This window comes from Epinephelus lanceolatus, chromosome 20, assembly GCF_041903045.1.
Source record: "Epinephelus lanceolatus isolate andai-2023 chromosome 20, ASM4190304v1, whole genome shotgun sequence".
In the NCBI taxonomy this organism is placed as follows: Eukaryota; Metazoa; Chordata; class Actinopteri; order Perciformes; family Serranidae; genus Epinephelus; species Epinephelus lanceolatus.
The window spans coordinates 40,390,455-40,413,763 of NC_135753.1; the positions used below are offsets into that span (position 1 = coordinate 40,390,455).

General features: G+C 44.9%; 1 protein-coding gene across 15 annotated transcripts in view; it reads left to right on the plus strand.

The window, feature by feature from the left end:
* The window catches only part of LOC117265053 (protein 4.1-like), a 90,864-nt gene that overhangs the window by 30,098 nt on the left and 37,457 nt on the right, over positions 1–23,309 (plus strand). For 12 of the 15 annotated variants that reach the window (XM_078162795.1, XM_078162796.1, XM_078162802.1 and 9 more), the window contains 6 exons: positions 9,256–9,408; positions 17,331–17,428; positions 17,766–17,941; positions 18,949–19,032; positions 20,015–20,119; positions 20,213–20,367. In XM_078162795.1, the coding sequence (XP_078018921.1) occupies positions 9,256–9,408; positions 17,331–17,428; positions 17,766–17,941; positions 18,949–19,032; positions 20,015–20,119; positions 20,213–20,367 (771 nt within the window). The remainder of the gene's footprint in view (positions 1–9,255; positions 9,409–17,330; positions 17,429–17,765; positions 17,942–18,948; positions 19,033–20,014; positions 20,120–20,212; positions 20,368–23,309) is intronic. The other 3 variants (XM_078162801.1, XM_078162793.1, XM_078162794.1) reach the window with 1 other exon arrangement.

Sequence of the window (23,309 nt, forward strand, 5' to 3'; positions counted from 1 at the left end):
GTGTCAAACAGGTGTATCAGACAGTTGTGTCAGACAGTTGTGTCAGACTGGTGTATCAGACAGGTGTGTCAAACAAGTGTATCAGACAGGTGTATCAGACAGTTGTGTCAGACTGGTGTATCAGACAGGTGTGTTAGACTGGTGTATCAGACAGGTCTATCAGACTGGTGTATCAGACAGGTGTGTTAGACTGGTGTATCAGAAAGGTGTGTCAGACTGGTGTATCAGACAGGTGTGTTAGACTGGTGTATCAGACAGGTCTATCAGACTGGTGTATCAGAAAGGTGTGTCAGACTGGTGTATCAGACAAGTGTATCAGACAGGTGTGTCAGACTGGTGTATCAGACTGGTGTATCAGACAGGTTTATCAGACTGGTGTATCAGACAGGTGTATCAGACAGGTGTGTCAGACAGTTGTGTCAGAAAGGTTTATCAGACTAGTGTGTCAGACTGGTGTATCAGCCTGTGGTATCAGACTGGTGTATCAGACAGGTGTGTCAGGCAGATGTATCAGACAGGTGTATCAAACAGCTGTATCAGACAGGTGTATCAGACTGGTGTATCAGACAGGTTTATCAGACTGGTGTATCAGACAGGTGTATCAGACAGGTGTGTCAGACAGTTGTGTCAGAAAGGTTTATCAGACTAGTGTGTCAGACTGGTGTATCAGCCTGTGGTATCAGACTGGTGTATCAGACAGGTGTGTCAGGCAGATGTATCAGACAGGTGTATCAAACAGCTGTATCAGACAGGTGTATCAAACAGGTGTGTCAGACAGGCGTGTCAGACTGGTGTATCAGACAGGTGTGTCAGAATGCTGTATCAGACAGTTGTGTCAAACAGGTGTATCAGACAGGTGTGTCAGACTGGTGTATCAGACAGTTGTGTCAGACTGGTGTATCAGACAGGTGTATCAGACAGGTGTGTCAGATAGGTGTATCAGACAGTTGTGTCAAACAGGTGTATCAGACAGTTGTGTCAGACTGGTGTATCAGACAGGTATGTCAGACAGGTGTGAATCAGACAGGTGTGTCAGACTGGTGTATCAAACAGCTGTATCAGACAGGTGTATCAGACAGCTGTATCAGACAGGTGTATCAGACAAGTGTATCAGGCAGGTGTATCAGACAGTTGTGTCAAACAGGTGTGTCAGACAGGTGTGTCAGACAGATGTATCAGACAGGTGTGTCAGAATGGTGTATCAGACAAGTGTATCAGACAGTTGTGTCACACAGGTGTATCAGACAGTTGTGTCAAACAGGTGTATCAGACAGGTGTATCAGACAGTTGTGTCAGACAGGTGTATCAGACTGGTGTATCAGACAGGTATGTCAGACAGGTGTATCAGACAGGTGTATCAAACAGCTGTATCAGACAGGTGTATCAGACTGGTGTATCAGGCAGGTGTATCAGACAGTTGTGTCAAACAGATGTGTCAGACAGTTGTGTCAAACAGGTGTATCAGACAGGTGTGTCAGACAAGTGTGTCAGACTGGTGTATCAGACAGTTGTATCAGACAGTTGTGTCAAGCAGGTGTATCAGACAGGTGTGTCAGACTGGTGTATCAGACAGTTGTGTCATACTGGTGTAGCAGACAGGTGTATCAGACAGGTGTGTCAGACAAGTGTATCAGACAGTTGTGTCAAACAGGTGTATCAGACAGGTGTACCAGACTGGTGTATCAGACAGGTATGTCAGACAGGTGTGAATCAGACAGGTGTGTCAGACTGGTGTATCAGACTGGTGTATCAGACAGGTGTGTCAGACAGGTGTGTCAGACTGGTGTATCAGACAGGTGTGTCAGACTGCTGTATCAGACAGGTGTGTCAGAATGGTGTATCAGACAAGTGTATCAGACAGTTGTGTCACACAGGTGTATCAGACAGTTGTGTCAAACAGGTGTATCAGACAGGTGTATCAGACAGTTGTGTCAGACAGGTGTATTAGACTGGTGTATCAAGACAGGTATGTCAGACAGGTGTATCAGACAGGTGTATCAAACAGCTGTATCAGACAGGTGTATCAGACAGGTGTATCAGGCAGGTGTATCAGACAGTTGTGTCAAACAGATGTGTCAGACAGTTGTGTCAAACAGGTGTATCAGACAGGTGTGTCAGACAAGTGTGTCAGACAGTTGTATCAGACAGTTGTGTCAAGCAGGTGTATCAGACAGGTGTGTCAGACAAGTGTGTCAGACTGGTGTATCAGACAGTTGTGTCAGACTGGTGTAGCAGACAGGTGTATCAGACAGGTGTGTCAGACAGGTGTATCAGACAGTTGTGTCAAACAGGTGTATCAGACAGGTGTACCAGACAGGTGTATCAGACAGGTATGTCAGACAGGTGTGAATCAGACAGGTGTGTCAGACTGGTGTATCAGACTGGTGTATCAGACAGGTGTGTCAGACAGGTGTGTCAGACTGGTGTATCAGACAGGTGTGTCAGACTGCTGTATCAGACAGGTGTGTCAGACTGGTGTATCAGACAGGTGTATCAGACAGGTGTATCACACAGGTGTGTTAGACTGGTGTATCAGACAGATGTATCACACAGGTGTGTCAGACAGGTGTGTCAGACTGGTGTATCAGACAGGTGTATCAGACAGTTGTGTCAAACAGGTGTGTCAGACTGGTGTATCAGACAGGTGTATCAGACTGGTGTATCAGACAGGTGTATCAGACAGGTGTGTAAAACAGGTGTGTCAAACAGTTGTGTCAGACAGGTGTATCATGCAGTTGTGTCAGAAAGGTGTATCAGACAGGTGTGTAAAACAGGTGTGTCAAACAGTTGTGTCAGACAGGTGTATCAGACAGGTGTGTCAGACAGGTGTATCAGACTGGTGTATCAGACAGGTGTGTCAGACTGGTGTATCAGACAAGTGTATCAGACAGGTGTGTCAGACAGGTTTATCAGACTGGTGTGTCAGACTGGTGTATCAAGCTGTGGTATCAGACTGGTGTATCAGACAGGTGTGTCAGGCAGATGTATCAGACAGGTGTATCAAACAGCTGTATCAGACAGGTGTATCAGACTGGTGTATCAGGCAGGTGTATCAGACAGTTGTGTCAAACAGGTGTGTCAGACAGGTGTGTCAGACTGGTGTATCAGACAGGTGTGTCAGACAGGTGTGTCAGACTGGTGTATCAGACAGGTGTGTCAGACTGCTGTATCAGACAGGTGTGTCAGACAGGTGTATCAGACAGGTGTGTCAGACAGGTGTGTCAGACAGATGTATCAGACAGTTGTGTCAAACAGGTGTGTCAGACAGGTGTATCAGACAGGTGTATCAGACAGGTGTGTCAGATAGGTGTATCAGACAGTTGTGTCAAACAGGTGTATCAGACAGTTGTGTCAAACAGGTGTGTCAGACTGGTGTATCAGACAGGTGTATCAGACTGGTGTATCAGACAGGTGTATCAGACAGGTGTGTAAAACAGGTGTGTCAAACAGTTGTGTCAGACAGGTGTATCATGCAGTTGTGTCAGAAAGGTGTATCAGACAGGTGTGTAAAACAGGTGTGTCAAACAGTTGTGTCAGACAGGTGTATCAGACAGGTGTGTCAGACAGGTGTATCAGACTGGTGTATCAGACAGGTGTGTCAGACTGGTGTATCAGACAAGTGTATCAGACAGGTGTGTCAGACAGGTTTATCAGACTGGTGTGTCAGACTGGTGTATCAAGCTGTGGTATCAGACTGGTGTATCAGACAGGTGTGTCAGGCAGATGTATCAGACAGGTGTATCAAACAGCTGTATCAGACAGGTGTATCAGACTGGTGTATCAGGCAGGTGTATCAGACAGTTGTGTCAAACAGGTGTGTCAGACAGGTGTGTCAGACTGGTGTATCAGACAGGTGTGTCAGAATGCTGTATCAGACAGGTGTGTCAGAATGCTGTATCAGACAGTTGTGTCAAACAGGTGTATCAGACAGTTGTGTCAGACTGGTGTATCAGACAGGTGTATCAGACAGGTGTGTCAGACAGGTGTATCAGACAGTTGTGTCAAACAGGTGTATCAGACAGTTGTGTCAGACTGGTGTATCAGACAGGTATGTCAGACAGGTGTGAATCAGACAGGTGTGTCAGACTGGTGTATCAAACAGCTGTATCAGACAGGTGTATCAGACAGCTGTATCAGACAGGTGTATCAGACTGGTGTATCAGGCAGGTGTATCAGACAGTTGTGTCAAACAGGTGTGTCAGACAGGTATGTCAGACAGATGTATCAGACAGGTGTGTCAGAATGGTGTATCAGACAAGTGTATCAGACAGTTGTGTCACACTGGTGTATCAGACAGTTGTGTCAAACAGGTGTATCAGACAGGTGTATCAGACAGTTGTGTCAGACAGGTGTATCAGACTGGTGTATCAGACAGGTATGTCAGACAGGTGTATCAGACAGGTGTATCAAACAGCTGTATCAGACAGGTGTATCAGACTGGTGTATCAGGCAGGTGTATCAGACAGTTGTGTCAAACAGATGTGTCAGACAGTTGTGTCAAACAGGTGTATCAGACAGGTGTGTCAGACAAGTGTGTCAGACTGGTGTATCAGACAGTTGTGTCAGACTGGTGTAGCAGACAGGTGTATCAGACAGGTGTGTCAGACTGGTGTATCAGACAGTTGTGTCAAACAGGTATATCAGACAGGTGTACCAGACAGTTGTGTCAGACTGGTGTATCAGACAGGTATGTCAGACAGGTGTGAATCAGACAGGTGTGTCAGACTGGTGTATCAGACTGGTGTATCAGACAGGTGTACCAGACAGGTGTGTCAGACTGGTGTATCAGACAGGTGTGTCAGACTGCTGTATCAGACAGGTGTGTCAAACAGGTGTATCAGACAGGTGTATCACACAGGTGTGTTAGACTGGTGTATCAGACAGATGTATCACACAGGTGTGTCAGACAGGTGTGTCAGACAGTTGTGTCAAACAGGTGTGTCAGACAGGTGTGTCAGACTGGTGTATCAGACAGGTGTATCAGACAGTTGTGTCAAACAGGTGTGTCAGACTGGTGTATCAGACAGGTGTATCAGACTGGTGTATCAGACAGCTGTATCAGACAGGTGTGTAAAACAGGTGTGTCAAACAGTTGTGTCAGACAGGTGTAACATGCAGTTGTGTCAGAAAGGTGTATCAGACAGGTTTGTCAGACAGGTGTGTCAGACAGGTGTATCAGACAGGTGTGTCAGACAGGTGTATCAGCCTGGTGTATCCGACAGGTGTGTCAGACAGTTGTATCAGACAGGTGTGTCAGACTGGTGTATCAGACTGGTGTATCAGAAAGGTGTGTCAGACAGGTGTATCAGACAGGTGTGTCAGACAGTTGTATCAGACAGGTGTGTCAGACAGTTTTGTCAAACAGTTGTTTCAGACAAGTGTATCAGACAGTTGTGTCAGACTGGTGTATCATGCAGGTGTGTCAAACAGTTGTGTCAGACAGGTGTTTCAGACAGTTGTGTCAAACAGTTGTGTCTGACAGGTATATCAGACAGTTGTGTCAGACAGGTGTATCAGACAGGTGTGTCAGACAGTTGTATCAGACAGGTGTGTCAGACAGTTTTGTCAAACAGTTGTTTCAGACAAGTGTATTAGACAGTTGTGTCAGACAGGTGTATCATGCAGGTGTGTCAAACAGTTGTGTCAGACAGGTGTTTCAGACAGTTGTGTCAAACAGTTGTGTCTGACAGGTATATCAGACAGTTGTGTCAGACAGTTGTGTCAGACTGGTGTATCAGACTGGTGTGTCAGACTGGTTTACCAGACAGGTGTATCAGACAGGTGTGTCAGACTGGTGTGTCAGACAGGTGTATCAGACAGGTGTATCAGACTGGTGTATCAGACAGGTGTATCAGACAGGTGTATCAGACAGGTGTATCAGAATGGTGTATCAGGCAGGTGTATCAGACAGGTGTGTCAGACAGGTGTGTCAGACTGGTGTATCAGACAGGTGTATCAGACAGGTGTATCACACAGTTGTGTCAAACAGGTGTATCAGACAGGTGTGTCAGACAAGTGTGTCAGACTGGTGTATCAGACAGTTGTGTCAGAAAGGTGTATCAGACAGGTGTGTCAGACTAGTGTATTAGACAGGTGTATCAGACCGTTGTGTCAAACAGGTGTGTCAGACGGGTGTGTCAGACAGGTGTATCAGACAGGTGTATCAGACAGTTGTGTCAAACAGGTGTGTCAGACGGGTGTGTCAGACTGGTGTATCAGACAGGTGTATCAGACAGGTGTATCACACAGTTGTGTCAAACAGGTGTATCAGACAGGTGTGTCAGACAAGTGTGTCAGACTGGTGTATCAGACAGTTGTGTCAGAAAGGTGTATCAGACAGGTGTGTCAGACTAGTGTATCAGACAGGTGTATCAGACCGTTGTGTCAAACAGGTGTGTCAGACGGGTGTGTCAGACAGGTGTATCAGACAGGTGTATCAGACAGTTGTGTCAAACAGGTGTATCAGACAGTTGTGTCAAACAGGTGTATCAGACAGGTGTATCAGACAGGTGTGTCAGACTGGTGTATCAGACAGTTGTGTCAGACAGGTGTTTCAGATAGTTGTGTCAGACAGGTGTATCAGACAGTTGTGTCAGACAGGTGTATCAGGCAGGTGTGTCAAACAGGTGTATCAGACAGGTGTATCAGACAGGTGTGTCAAACAGGTGTGTCAGACAGTTGTGTCAAACAGGTGTATCAGGCAGGTGTATCAGACAGGTGTATCAGACAGGTGTATCAGACAGTTGTGTCAAACAGGTGTATCAGACAGGTGTATCAGACAGGTGTATCAGACAGGTGTATCAGACCGTTGTGTCAAACAGGTGTGTCAGACAGTTGTGTCAAACAGGTGTATCAGACAGGTGTATCAGACCGTTGTGTCAGACAGGTGTATCAGGCAGGTGTATCAGACAGGTGTATCAGACAGGTGTATCAGACAGTTGTGTCAAACAGGTGTATCAGACAGGTGTATCAGACAGGTGTATCAGACCGTTGTGTCAAACAGGTGTGTCAGACAGTTGTGTCAAACAGGTGTATCAGACAGGTGTATCAGACCGTTGTGTCAAACAGGTGTGTCAGACAGTTGTGTCAGACAGGTGTATCAGGCAGGTGTATCAGACAGGTGTATCAGACAGGTGTATCAGACAGTTGTGTCAAACAGGTGTATCAGACAGGTGTATCAGACAGGTGTATCAGACAGGTGTATCAGACCGTTGTGTCAAACAGGTGTGTCAAACAGGTGTATCAGACAGGTGTTTCAGATAGTTGTGTCAGACAGGTGTATCAGACAGTTGTGTCAGACAGGTGTATCAGGCAGGTGTATCAGACAGGTGTATCAGACAGGTGTATCAGACAGTTGTGTCAAACAGGTGTATCAGACAGGTGTATCAGACAGGTGTATCAGACAGGTGTATCAGACCGTTGTGTCAAACAGGTGTGTCAGACAGTTGTGTCAAACAGGTGTATCAGACAGGTGTATCAGACCGTTGTGTCAAACAGGTGTGTCAGACAGTTGTGTCAGACAGGTGTATCAGGCAGGTGTATCAGACAGGTGTATCAGACAGGTGTATCAGACAGTTGTGTCAAACAGGTGTATCAGACAGGTGTATCAGACAGGTGTATCAGACAGGTGTATCAGACCGTTGTGTCAAACAGGTGTGTCAAACAGGTGTATCAGACAGGTGTTTCAGATAGTTGTGTCAGACAGGTGTATCAGACAGTTGTGTCAGACAGGTGTATCAGGCAGGTGTATCAGACAGGTGTATCAGACAGGTGTATCAGACAGGTGTATCAGACAGTTGTGTCAAACAGGTGTATCAGACAGGTGTATCAGACAGGTGTATCAGACCGTTGTGTCAAACAGGTGTGTCAGACAGTTGTGTCAAACAGGTGTATCAGACAGGTGTATCAGACCGTTGTGTCAAACAGGTGTGTCAGACAGTTGTGTCAAACAGGTGTATCAGACAGGTGTGTCAGACTGGTGTATCAGACAGGTGTGTCAGACTAGTGTATCAGACAGTTGTGTCAGACAGGTGTTTCAGATAGTTGTGTCAGACAGGTGTATCAGACAGTTGTGTCAGACAGGTGTATCAGGCAGGTGTGTCAGACAGGTGTTTCAGATAGTTGTGTCAGACAGGTGTGTCAGACTGGTGTATCAGACAGGTGTGTCAGACTAGTGTATCAGACAGTTGTGTCAGACAGGTGTTTCAGATAGTTGTGTCAGACAGGTGTATCAGACAGTTGTGTCAGACAGGTGTATCAGGCAGGTGTGTCAGACAAGTGTGTCAGATTGGTGTATCAGACAGTTGTATCAGACTGGTGTGTCAGACAGGTGTAGTGTCACCTGTCCCCGGTGGATTAAACCAGGATTACTGTCAAACATTGTGACCTAACTTGTTTTCAGATTGAGTGCAGGCGCTCTGTGTGTACCTCATCAAGATGGCGCCTGCGACCCACACAGCGTGATGTCCGGTCATATTTCCTGCTGTCTCTGACTGTGCTGAGATCTGTGATATAACTCTGTCAGGTGTAGTGAATACTGTTTCCTGTTTGCTGAACTGTCACCGTGAATAACAGGAAGATAGCGGGACACCAACGTGTCTCCAGTCTTCACTCTGATTTAAGACAGAAACAACAAATTGAATTTAGATTAAACTCACCTGTTGATGGAGTGTGGAGCCTCTTTGAGTCACAGGCTGTCTGCTCTCCATCAGCTCCACTTTCTCACCCAAATATGGTCACTTCCTGCTCCAAAGTGCCAAACTCAAGGCGTCAGAACGAGAGTGATGTCACCTCAGACTGAAATTTATGTCCCATTCATGACCCGCCCACTGCGGTTCAGTTGAAGGGACGTCAGTATCGTTTGGTTGGTCCTGTAATAGATCAGCTGATCAGAGACACAGACAAACAGACAAACAGACCCACCCACTGGGATTATGTGTGACTAAACTTTGACCAATGAAATCACAAGGCTTTCAAATGTGCAGCCAATCAGAGATAGGGGTTGGGGCTGACCTGTCATTCAGGAAGTACTGGTGTGGTTGTTGTAATGGCAGGTGACATCACACAGGCAGCAGATAAGAAGGCTGCTGATTGGCTGCAGTGAGTGTGAGGGCATTAAGGACATGAAGTCCACTGAGGAGACAGACTGAAGGTCTTTGGTTTCACCTCAAATTAAAGACAACTTGTCCCAGTCTGACCATTCATGAGTCCACCATCTGTGTCTGTGTGTGTGTGTGTGCGTGTGTGTGTGTGCAGGACTCTGAGGGTGTGGCCATCATGCTGGGCGTGTGCAGTAGCGGTCTGCTGGTCTACAGAGACAGACTGAGGATCAACAGATTCTCGTGGCCAAAGATCCTGAAGATCTCCTACAAGAGGAACAACTTCTACATCAAGATCCGACCTGGGGAGGTGAGACGCCAACACACACCTCAGCACCACAGAAGAAGAGTTAAAGATGAATATAGGATGTACTCAGGCTGTGCGTTCTCAGAGAGGAAGTAGGCAAAGGCGGCCGAGTCTTACCGTTGTTTTTCTACTGTGAGGCACAAAAGTCACGTCGGTGTCCCATACTGATCTAACTGAGCCGTCCTTATTTAAGTTTCCACAGTTTTCCATCTGATGATGGAGCCATCAGAAGAGATGAAAACGTCTTCACTTTTACTCTGAGGACATCTGTTTGTGTGGAGATACCAGCAGTGGGCGTGTGAGAGGGCTGGGGAGTGACTTGGTGACGATGTCAGGGCCAGGTGTCAGAAGGATGTTACCTCAGCAGGTGCAGCTGCACATTAGTCCTACCTGCTGGTAGCTCTGAAGTAATGGAGCTATTACCTTTGTAGCTAGCTAGCCAAATGTTAGCGTCACTGCGTCCCACATACTGATAGTATACATCGTTTCAGTGCTGCCTTTGTCTACTTCTGCTCCCACAATGCACAGCGTGAAAAGGCCCTCTCACAGCCCTGTGACTGTATACAAACCCTGATCTGGTTTATAACTGGTTTTCATTTTGCAGTATCAGTTACCATGGTTACCATGACACCTCACTGTCTCAGACAAAAACAGTGTCAGTATGTGATCACACCGTCAGAAATCAAAAACAGACGAAGGGACGTCAGTATCGTTAAGTTCGTCCTCAAACAGATCAGCTGATCAGAGACTGACGGACGATTTCAGACAAAACGTCATGAAACACTTCGTCAACGATACAGACGTTTGGGCGGCGCTAGTCAACATGTTGTTTACTGTCAGTAGCTCAGTGAGTACAAGATAAACTGATCTCCAAAAGACATGGTGCCTTTTAATATTTTAATCAGGATCGGTGTTTTATTTTTTTTTTGAAAAAAATAAAGGAGCACTGTCCAAAAGTTTGGACACCTTGAGACCTCTGAGCAGTGAGACAGCTGTCCCAGGATCTGTTGTTGACAGTCATGGTGAGGACAGAGCAGTTGACTCCTGAAAGCTTGTCCCAACACTCAGCAGCCATGGGCTCCTCTAAACAGCTGCCTGCACTGTGAACACTCAAAGACCTGATGAAGACTAGCCCTTACACCCTGCAAGGACTCAATGAGTCCTCACCCATTCCTCTATTGAGCAGCATTTTGGCTGCAATCATGCTTTAGCAAAATGCTTTGGGGAAGTTTTGCCTTTATCTGTTAATGTTGAAATTAAAAAGAAAAATGATAAAAGTTTTTTTTTCAATGTGTAATTAAATTTATAGCTCTCACCCAGTAAGGACTCATTGAGTCCTTGTGATGGTTGAAGTCATAACGTTTTAATCGTTTTATCTTTTAAGATTATTATTTTTTTGTTTTGTTATTTAACTTCTCTCCCACCATGACTGTTTACAGGCCGGTTTCTGTGATGTATCACTCATTTTTATACAAAAAACACCCCAAAAGTGAAATAATTTCAGTTTACAAGAGGCTGGTGGGATATTTTTTTAATACTTACATCTGCCTGAGGTCAGTCACTTTTCATGCAGAATATTAGTTCATATGCAGTTTTACTTTTTTGTACAGTGTAAGATTAAAGTAAAAGACTCGTTGAGTCCCCTATTCAATTCCATGTAATTTTTTTGAGAACAATGGGTGAACCCTTGGCTGAAACAGTTACTGAAAAAGTTACTCTTCAACGCTCTCACTGCAGGGCTGGCAGTAGAATACCCTGACGCCATGCTCCTTACAGGCGGTACATTTGCATTTGAAGCAGACAGTGTCCACTTTTCCTCTCTTTGTGCCTGTGCACAGAACACACAAGCGCCGACCCGGCTGCCTCCTCTTCGGCTCGCTGGGTCGGCCGTTAGCTGGTGGCAGGTTGCTGCCGTTCCTCTGGCTGGCCGTGTTGGAGGCTTCTATAATATGGGGTCAGATCAGTCTCATAATGAATGAATTCACGCAGGGTTTTTCACAAATGCACATGCTCTGGTTCGCAGTTGTATTTCGGACTCACTAATGCACATGATCTGTTTAGCAAATGCACACGCTCTGGTTCACAAATATAATGTTTATGCAAACTTGTAATATAAATTCGCAAATGCACACGCTCTGGTTCGCAGTTTTATTACAGACTCACTAATGCACACGATCTGTTTATCATTGCACACGCTCTGGTTCACAAATATAATGTTTATGCAAAATCAAATTTATGATTCTGATTGACAGATTCATCAGTTAATCAGGTGTGTTCGCTTTCAGCCAATCGTATGGCTCCTTACATTTTCTCCACACTTTCATTAAAATATGTTACTTGGCTAAGCAGAACGCTTCAACTCATTATAATTCAATAACATTGCATGATTTACAACAAGGGGATAATAAGATAAATGTGTTACTTACAGGTTGAGATTGATCCATGTCTCTTCCAGCGTTTCAGTCTAGCGCGGCTTGTTTGAACACTGCAAACAGTAGCTCAGTAGCTCTGTGATTGGTTTAAAAGTGTGGAGAAAATGTAAGGAGCCATACGATTGGCTGAAAGCGAACACACCTGATTAACTGATGAATCTGTCAATCAGAATCATAAAATTGATTGACAGATTTATCAGCCAATGGTGACGTTCGTGGACCTGCGACGTCAGGGGAGTCTCAAAATTCACCACACAGATTTCTCTCACAAATGTAGAGGTTCACAAATGAGAAGCAGTTTGTAAATGCACATTCAGCGATTCGCATGATCTGTGAATTGATATTACAAGTGTGCCTCAAAATAATATTTGTGAACCAGAGCGTGTGCATTTGCGAAACAGATTGCGTGCATTTGCAAATTTATATTACAAGTTTGCAAAAAAAGTTATATTTGTGAACCAGAGCATGTGCATTTGTGAAACAGATCATGTGCATTTCCGAATTTATATTACAAGTGTGCCTCAAAATAATATTTGTGAAGCAGATCGTGTGCATTTACGAAACAGATCATGTGCATTTCCGAATTTATATTACAAGTGTGCCTCAAAATAATATTTGTGAACCAGAGCATGTGCATTTACGAAACAGATCATGTGCATTTCCGAATTTATATTACAAGTGTGCCTCAAAATAATATTTGTGAAGCAGATCGTGTGCATTTCCGAATTTACATTACAAGTTTGCATAAACATTATATTTGTGAACCAGAGGGTGTGCATTTCCGAATTTACATTACAAGTTTGCTAAAAAAGTTATATTTGTGAACCAGAGCATGTGCATTTGCAAATTTATATTACCAGTTTGCATAAACATAATATTTGTAAACCAGAGCGTGTGCATTTGCAAAACAGATTGGCCCTCATTTATCAAACGAACGTACGCCAGAATAATGGGAGTACGGTCATTTCCACGGCAACTTTGGCATTTATCAATTTGGACGTGAGTGTAGGGTACGATCAAATCTCACGTCAGGTCTCAGCTCGTGTACGCAAGTTTGAGTCAGTGTGGATTTGCGGTGCAGCACAGTAAGATCTGGCTGAGTCTGAAAATGATTATTCATATACTCAAACTTGTCATCTAAGCATAAGCAGCCACATATTCAGTATACTAAAAAAGGATTCCCAAAACGAATAAAACAAAATGAAATAAAATAGCCATGAATGATTACGCATTCATCAATCGCAAAAATTACACTTACAGGTAATATGTGATGCCAGGCTATCACTAAACGTGGTAGCCCAGTGGCCGGGGGGGGGGCACGACTCATTTATATTCCATAACAATAACATAGCATGGGCGCACGGCTACGGGACGGCGCACTGCAGGGCCAGTGTCTCCTCGGTAAGTAGGCTATTAAATGACAACATTTTAGTATGGTTCTTATTCTATGTGACAAAGGTTATCCCCTCAATACCTTATAACCCCGCTGGCAAACCCTGCCACAGAGCAGGAGCGCAGGTTTAACAGTGCGCACACACGCACACGGGTCACGGTGGAGCGCTGCTTCAGGTTGTTCAAGCGCAGGTGGCTCTGTCTTGGACCAGCGGGGGGAACGCTGCTGTATACCCCAGAAAAGGTGTGCGACATCATTTTGGCCTGTGCAGTTTTGCGCAATATTGCTTTAGACAATGGAGTGCCGTTTGATGTGCCGGCGCAGCCAGATGAACCAATGCCCAGGGAACCGTGGCCAGCACAGCCCCCACTGGGGGCTATACGGAGGAGACAGGACCTCATTCATCGTTTCTAAAATGTAAAGTATACTTTAAAGTTGTGTAAGTGCTCCAGCGCTCAACCTTTAGTCATTTAAACATTTTATTCAATGTTCTGTTTTTTTTTTTTTTTAGATTCTAGTTCATTTATTTTAGCGTGTTATTAATTGTCTTGAGCATTCTAACTTAAGCCAATAAATGGCATATTTCTGTCTGCCTTTCCAGGACCTCTGCCATTAAGATTGGCCAAGCACGGGAGGCGGAGGGCATGCGCTCGCCTGCCTGGCTCGGTGGGACTGCTCTGGGGAGAGGACCTGGACGTCATGCCGCTGGTGCCTGGCTCTGAAACAGCATTTAAACAAAACAATAAAAATGTGTACCTGTGTAACACGTGTAAGCCTATTTGTTTGGACAGTAGTGTACTGTCAGGTTAAATTAACTAATGCAAGTAAAAGGAGGGCTGCTAGTTACCGTTCTGCTCCGGCTCCGATGCACGTGCGCCTGCGTCTCCACCACCACCACTTATGCCAGAGATAGATTCTGACCCGATTAGTGAGGAGATTCTTTCCTCGGTCCCCATCAGGGTCAGGCTGGGGTCTGGTTGGCCTCCTCCAGTCTGCGTGTTGCTGCGCCTAAGGGCGTTTTGTTGCCAGCTTTAAGTCTGACCACTTTTTCTTGACCTAAACGTAAAGAATTGTGACTTGATCAACTACCAGGCATTGGCTATAAAGCTATGGATGAATAAAAGATTTTTTTTTATTATCATCATTACATTATAGGCTACTTATTGAGAATTTTATTCAAACCTCAGCCGGAGTCTGTTTGTCAGTGGCGACGCTGCTGACTGCCTCCGTGATCTTCTTCCAGACAGCGTTTTTATGAACTCCTTTAATGCCAGTTTTTAAACTTCCAAAAAGCACGTATTCATTTACCTCCACCTCAGACTTGAGGGTGTCGATTTCCAGGTCGGAAAAGTTTCTCTTCTTTGCAATATTTCTCCTCTCCATGTTGCGACCTCACAGGGCGAGGCCTCTGAACCATGAATATTTAAGGGGGTGACATCCTAATGACGATCGATTTCAGCCGCCGCATTTATCAGGCCTGATCATTCGTACGCTGGGACTGGTCAGATACGAACGTTTCATAAATCACGTGTGTCCTATCGTAAGATGAATCCTGCGCTCAGATCTGCACCTGTTTCTACGCTCGTTTGATAAATGAGGGCCATTGTGTGCATTTGCAAATTTATATTACAAGTTTGCATAAACATTATATTTGTGAACCAGAACGTGTGCATTTGCTAAACAGATCATGTGCATTAGTGAGTCCGAAATACAACTGTGAACCAGAGCATGTGCATTTGTGAAAAACCCTGCGTGAATTCATTCATTATGAGACTGATCTGACCCCATATTATAGCAGCCTCCAACACGGTCAGCCAGAGGAACGGCAGCAACCTGCCACCAGCTAACGGCCGACCCAGCGAGCCGAAGAGGAGGCAGCTGGGTCGGCGCTTGTGTGTTCTGTGCACAGGCACAAAGAGAGGAAAAGTGGACACTGTCTGCTTCAAATGCAAATGTACCGCCTGTAAGGAGCATGGCGTCAGGGTATTCTACTGCCAGCCCTGCAGTGAGAGCGTTGAAGAGTAACTTTTTCAGTAACTGTTTCAGCCAAGGGTTCACCCATTGTTCTCAAAAAAATTACATGGAATTGAATAGGGGACTCAACGAGTCTTTTACTTTAATCTTACACTGTACAAAAAAGTAAAACTGCATATGAACTAATATTCTGCATGAAAAGTGACTGACCTCAGGCAGATGTAAGTATTAAAAAAATATCCCACCAGCCTCTTGTAAACTGAAATTATTTCACTTTTGGGGTGTTTTTTGTATAAAAATGAGTGATACATCACAGAAACTGGCCTGTAAAGGGTTAATTAACTAATTATATTGTTTGAATTATAACAGTCATGGTGGGAGAGAAGTTAAATAACATAACCAATAAAGAAAAATCTTAAAATATAAAACCGTTAAAAAGTTGTACCTTCAGCCATCATGAGGACGCAATGAGTCCTTAACTGGGTGAGAGCTATTTTTGTTTTCAATCTAACACTACAAAAAAAGTAAAAATGCATAAAAACTGATATTCCCCATAAACATTGCCTGACCTCAGACTGTTGTAAACATTTAAAAAAAAAAAACATCCCATGGGGCGTCGGTGGCTTAGTGGATAGAGCAGGCGCCCCATGTACAAGGCTGTTGCCGCAGCGGCCCGGGTTCAACTCCGGCCTGTGGCCCTTTGCTGCATGTCATTCCCTCTCTCTCTCTCCCCCTTCACACTCAGCTGTCCTATCAATTAAAGGCAAAAATGCCCAAAAAAAATCCCTAAAAAACTAAAGAATATTTCATTTTTGGGGTGTTTTTTGTATAAAAATGAGTGGTACATCACAGAAACCGGCCTGTAAAGGGTTAATTAACTAATTATATTGTTTGAATTATAATAGTTATGGTGGGAGAGAAGTTAAATAACATAACAAAAAAACAATAATCTTAAAAGATAAAACTATTAAAAAGTTATGACTTCAACTATCACAAGGACTCAATGAGTCCTTACTGGGTGAATGGATGGAATTTAAAACCGTCTGTAAGGGCTAGAGGAAGATAGCAAAGTGTTTCCTCACTTGGTCATGTCATTAAGAAATGGACGTTAAGAGGAACTGTGGAGGTCAAGCTGAAACCTTTGTGAGAGAGGAAGAGTGGTGGTGCACTGTTGTACTGAGCAGACACACCTGGACAGGTATGACCTTCATGGAAGAGTCATCAGAAGAAAACCTTTCCTGTGTCCTCACCACCAAATTCAGACTCACAGGTTTGTGAAGGGACATCGAGACAAGCCTGATGCTTTTTGGAGACAAGTCCTGTGAACTGATGAATTTTAAATACCACCTAATGAGCAAATGTTGCTGCCTCAAGAGGAGGAGTTGAAGTATCTCAGAGTCTTGTTCACAGTGAGGGTAGATTGGAGCGTGAGATTGATCATTGGTTTGGTGCGATGTCTGCAGTGAGTGGACTGTCGTGGTGAAGACAAGCTGAGCTGGAAGGCAAAGCTCTTGGTTTCTTAGTCCCAACCTTCACCTATGGTCATGAGCTCTGGGTAGTGACTGAAAGAATGAGGTCACAGATACAAGCATCTGAGACAAACATGAGTTTCCTCTGTAGGGTGTCTGGGCTCAGCCTTAGAGATAGGGGGAGGAGTCAGACATCTGGAGGGAGCTCGGAGTAGAGCCGCTGCTCCTTCATGTTGAGGTGATTCAACATCTGATCAGGATCCTCCTGGTCCAGCTGGTAGGAGGCCCCGGGGCAGACCCAGAACACACTGGAGGGATTATAGATCTCATCTGGTCTGGGAACACCTCAGGGTCCTCCAGGAGGAGCTGGAGGATGGAGCTGAGGAGAGGGACACCTGTCCACCTGTTACAGACAGGGTGGATGGATGAGACAACACACACTTTGGCTTCAGACCCTTTTTATTTTTTGTTATTTTGAAACTGTAAAAAGATGAAATGAAGAAGTACAGAGGAAATGTTTCATCTTTAACTTAATGACTTCTGGAGATCAGTTCATCTTTTCCTTATCTGACTGTTAACAGGAAACAAGACTTTGACCAGTTTGAGTCTGTCTGTCTGTCTCCAGTTTGACCAGTTTGAGTCTCTGTCTGTCTCCAGTTTGACCAGTTTGAGTCAACCATTGGTTTCAAGCTGCTGAACCACAGAGCAGCTAAGAGGCTGTGGAAAGTGTGCGTGGAGCATCACTCCTTCTTCAGGTCAGTCGCATGATCAATAACATGATCAATAACATGACACAACCAGACGTCACATGATCTGATAACAGTCGGTCTCTTCCTGTCTGTCTCTGTCCCCTCTGTCTCTACCTGTGTGTCTCTACATGTCTGTCTCTGTCCCCTCTGTCTCTACCTGTCTGTCACTACCCTTCTGTCTTTGTTCCGTCGGTCTCTATCCGTCTGTTTCTACATGTCTGTCTCTACCTGTCTGTCTCTACATGTCTGTCTCTACCTGTCTGTTTCTACATGTCTGTCTCTACCCATCTGTCTCTGTCCCCTCTGTCTCTACCTGTCTGTCTGTGTCCCCTCTGTCTCTCAGGCTGATGTCTCCAGAAGAGACCCCAAAGAAGTTTCTAACGCTGGGTTCAAAGTTTCGTTACAGCGGTCGGACTCAGATTCAGACTCGCAGAGCCAGCGCTCAGATCTCAAGACCTGCACCACATTTCCCACGATGCATCAGCAAGAGGAACATTCTGAGCCGCAGCCTGGATGGAGGTACTCATACTGATCCTACTGGTACTGGTCCCTGTGGTAGACCTTGGAGCTGTAGTCCATGTCCTGGTAGTAGTGTTACTATTCCTTGTATCATTGTACTAGTTGTAGTAGTTCTTGTCATTATTGTAGTAGTACTGGTCCCTGTAGTAGTTCTAGTCCTTGTCTTAGTACTGGTCCCTGTAGTAGTTCTAGTCCTTGTAGCAGTACTGGTCCCTGTAGTAGTTCTAGTACTTGTCCTAGTACTGGTCCTTGTAGTAGTTCTAGTTCTTGTAGCAGTACTGGTCCCTGTAGTAGTTCTAGTCCTTGTAGCAGTACTGGTCCCTGTAGTAGTTCTAGTACTTGTCCTAGTACTGGTCCTTGTAGTAGTTCTAGTCCTTGTAGCAGTACTGGTCCCTGTAGTAGTTCTAGTCCTTGTAGCAGTACTGGTCCCTGTAGTAGTTCTAGTACTTGTCCTAGTACTGGTCTCTGTAGTAGTTCTAGTACTTGTAGCAGTACTGGTCCCTGTAGTAATTCTAGTACTTGTCCTAGTACTGGTCCTTGTAGTAGTTCTAGTCCTTGTAGCAGTACTGGTCCCTGTAGTAGTTCTAGTCCTTGTAGTAGTACTGGTCCCTGTAGTAGTTCTAGTTCTTGTCCTAGTACTGGTCCCTGTAGTAGTTCTAGTCCTTGTAGCAGTACTGGTCCCGATAGTAGTGATAGTCCTTGTAGTAGTATTGGTCCCTGTGTTAGTCCTCATCCTTGTAGTAGCACTGGGCCCTGTGGTAGTTCTCGTCCTTGTAGTAGTGTTGATTGCAGTAATGGTATTGGTGGTGTCCATCATTGTAGAACTGGTCCCAGTATTAGAAGTAGCGGTCTCAGTAGTACTACCAGCTTTACCATCTGTACCAGGTTTGATGGTTTCAGGTTTTGTGGTTTCAGTTTTTTTGGGTTCAGGTCCAGGAGTCCGGCTCTGTGATAGTTCAGTTCTTTCTTGTTCTTGTTAGTGACCAGAGTTTTTGATTGGTCCTCAGCTCCTGGGACCACACCCTCGTCCTCTCTGATTGGCTCTCCAGCCATCACCAAGTCCCCCAGAGCCAACGGTGGTGCATATACAGGTAGAGCTCGTTACTGCGGTAACTCTGCTGCAGGCTGCGGTAGTACTGTAGCAGTACTGCTCTGTGATTGGCCACAGCTCTGAATGCTTCCTGTCATTTAGCTTGTCAGGGAGAGCTGCATTCTGATTGGTTGGAGGAGCTCTGCTTCATTCAGACACATCTGCCATCAGCTGGTTTATTTCTGTCCAGTCAGCTCTTCTGTTTCTGCTGATGTAATCATATGACATCAGACCTCCACCCTGTCATCAATAACATGATCAGACAGACAGAACTTACCTGTATGTGAGCGCACAGGTAAAAAACAAACCAGGTGTTTTCTGTCCACTCCAGTATGGATTTCTGACCAGGGGCGGGGCTTGAATAAATTTCCCTCCCTTGCTCCACCTCCTTAGATTCAACATTTGTGGTGTTTTTTTCTGTGAGCTCAGCAGGAAGGAGATCTGACTGTCTAAGTCATGTTAGCACTGTTAGCACGGTTAGCACTGTTATGTTTGTGAACTATGTTAGCTTTGTTAGCACAGTTAGCATTGTTATATCGTTGACCTTTGTTAGTGTTGTTAGCACAGTTATTAAGTTGGTGAACTTTGTTAACTTTGTTAGCGTTGTTATATTGGTGAACTTTGTTAGCGCAGTTAGCCCTATTATGTTTGTGAGCTGGGTTAGCACCATTAGCTTTGTTAGCACAGTCAGCATGGTGGTGTGATGTTAGATAACGACAGGTTATGGCTTCACGGTGGTTCTGAATGCTAATTGGCTGATCTAGGCTGCCTTGCATGCGCCCTGTGCGCCGATTGGCTGAATGTGCCATTGCCATGACAACGAGCGGTCATGATGCTTTGCTTCTGAGGAACATAAAGACGGGTTGCAGTCAGCTGACGGTTGCTATGGTTATCGTCTTTGTGTTTGTTGACATCCCAGCTGATGTGAGCTGTGTGTGTGTGTGTGTGTGTGTGTGTGTGTGTGTGTGTGTGTGTGTGTGTAGATATGGGTACAGGACTGTATGCAGCATCTAAAGCCATTGCTGTCAGTGACCTCATCAACACAGTAACACCCGAGAGGACGGTGGAGGAGAGGAGGGCGGAGCAAGGTACAGAAAACACCCTTCTGTTTCCTCCTCTTCTTGTTCCCTTGTTTCCTTCTCTCCTTACTTGTCCTTGATTCCTTGTCTCCTGTGTCCTAGTTGAGGAGGTGCTGATGGTGGAGGAGGACCTGCAGGAGAGGATGGAGGAGGAAAAAGAGGAGGAACAGCAGGAGGAGGAGGAGGAGGAGGTGGAGACAAAAGTGACAGAGATTTCACAGCAGAGTCCTCCAACTCCTCAGAAACAGGACACCAAGGTAACACCTGTCTGACCTGCGTCACCTGACTCACCTGCCTGACCTGTCTCACCTGTCTCACTTGTGTTGCCTGCCTCACCTGTCTGACCTGCCTCACCAGTCTCAACTGTATCACCTGTGTTGTCTGCCTCACCTGTCTCACTTGTGTCGCCTGCCTCACCTGTGTTGTCTGCCTCACTTGTGTTATCTGCCTCATCTGCATCACCTATCCGTCCTGCATCACCTGTCTCGCCTGTCTCACCTGCCTCACCTGTCTCACTTATCTCACCTGTCTCAACTGTCTCAACTGTGTTGTCTGTCTCACCTGCCTCACCTGCCTCACCTGCCTCACTTGTGTTATCTGCCTCATCTGCATCACCTATCCGTCCTGCATCACCTGTCTCGCCTGTCTCACCTGCCTCACCTGTCTCACTTATCTCACTTATCTCACCTGTCTCAACTGTCTCAACTGTGTTGTCTGTCTCACCTGCCTCACCTGCCTCACTTGTGTTATCTGCCTCATCTGCATCACCTATCCGTCCTGCATCACCTGTCTCGCCTGTCTCACCTGCCTCACCTGTCTCACTTATCTCACCTGTCTCACCTGCCTCACTTGTGTTGTCTGCCTCACCTGGCTCACCTGTCTCACCTGCCTCACCTGTCTCACTTGTGTCGCCTGTCTCACCTGCCTCAACTGTCTCACCTGTGTTATCTGCCTCATCTGCGTCACCTGTCTGTCCCGCATCACCTGCCTCATCTGTCTCGCCTGTCTCACCTGCCTCACCTGTCTCACTTGTGTCGCCTGCCTCACTTGTTTCACCTGTCTTACCTGTGTTGTCTGCCTCACCTGGCTCACCTGTCTCACCTGCCTCACCTGTCTAAACTGTCTTACCTGTGTTGTCTGCCTCACCTGGCTCACCTGTCTCACTTGTGTCGCCTGCCTCACCTGTCTCAACTGTCTCACCTGTGTTATCTGCCTCATCTGCGTCACTTGTCTGTCCTGCATCACCTGTCTCGCCTGTGTCACCTGCCTCACTTGTCTCACCTATCTCAACTGTCTGACCTGTGTTATCTGCCTCACCTGTGTCACCTGCCTCACTTGTCTCACCTATCTCAACTGTCTGACCTGTGTTATCTGCCTCACTTGGCTCACCTACCTGCAGAGATAGGTTGTTCAAAAGTTTGGGAGCAGCAACAGAAAAAGCTCCATCCCCTCTGACCTCGGTACCTCCAGGAGCAGCTTTTTCATTTCATTTCATTTATTCCTTTTGACCCCTCCCCGGGGTATAAGGGGCAGACAAAAAAAAAAATAACATTAACAAATCAGGACAGGCGGCAGCCAATGCACAACAAAATACATAAAACAGAATTTGTGTACATACATACAAGTCAAAGCAAATCAAGAGAAACTATTCAGGATTTTCTTTAAAAGTTTCAACAAATTTGACAAGACCTTTACTTTTCAAGATGACATTAACTTTTGAAATTTATAAATATTTGGATTTACTCTATAGAACTGTCTGACCAACTCTCTTCTCTCTTTATCAAAAAAAGAACACACAAGTACATAATGATATTCGTCTCCTTGATTGCCAGTCAAACAAAGAGTACATTTCCGGGGGACATTTTCACGATCATACCTGCGCTCAGAGATAGGTTGTAACACTTTACCTTTTCTCCAGTAAGCGTTAACTACAAGGGGGGCTCTTTTCAGGAAAATAGAAAACTTTTGGGAAAAATAAAAAATATTTATCCTCCCCCAAAAAAAATAACCACAAATATTAAGGAATAAAGATACATGAAACTCTCAACAGAGTGTATAAATTCAAATAACACACGTTTAATTAATTCCTCCCCCCAGCGCCTACACGCACGTCATGCGTAGGCTTAAATAAATAAAAAAAAAGGTCACATCACAAAACCAATCTCAGTCTTTACAATCCCCAAAATAAACTCACAGTCTCAACTAACGAAAAATACAATACTGTCCATTTTCAATAACTTTTAAATGTCTTTTGATTATTTTTGAGTCCGTGGCGCACGCAAACGAAACAGTCACTCATCCATGCGTGTCAAACAAAAATAGCGCAGATCCACACGGCAAAAACCGGTGAAAAAACAAAAATATGCGATCGATCGCTGTACCTCTGGTATACCAGGAAAAATATATAAAAGAAACGATCTCACCCAGGGCCCGCGCAGTCAATCAGGGAAAGTAATCCATCGGTTTGGTCCTGGGCACACGCTCCTTCCTCTGAGGTCGAGATGTCCAGCTGGGATACCGTGAAAGGACGGGTCTTTAAGGTAACCACTGATGGGTTTCTTTTTAATGGTCTTTTTAATTTACTTAATGTCCACAGCTCGTTACTTTTACTTTATATTCAGGTCCTAACGTTTAGGTCTGCCAACTCTATTGTTCCTTTTCCTGGTCCCTTCTTCTCCGCCTCTTTTTTTTCCGTCTTCTCCGCCTCTTCCTCCCTAAATAATCTCGTCCATTTTTGTAAATTATCATTTTACACATACAGAAATTTACACACACGACAGCGGATACCCCATCTTATCCTTATACATGTACAGGGAATTATTTATTTATTTTTTTACATAATCGAAGACAACAATCTGTTGTTTCCCAGATATCTCCACATCTTAAATTGCATTAATTAATGATTAGGTGACTCTGTCACAAGGTAACTTATGATTTCCACACAACTTAGACAAACAAACCCTTTCGGCAGGTCTTAACATAATCTGATAATGTTCAAAAGTGAAATCAGTTTTAAACAATTTATAACTATCACATAAAGGGTTACTTTGTAATTTCTCATGCCATCTCTGTAGTTCCATGTCAGATAATCTACGTTCAATTATTAATTTTAAATATTTAGGGTTCATCCGTCCAGCGTCATGCCATAAGTACGATAAACCACAATCATCAAGAATATTTTTAACTTTGGAAATCCATT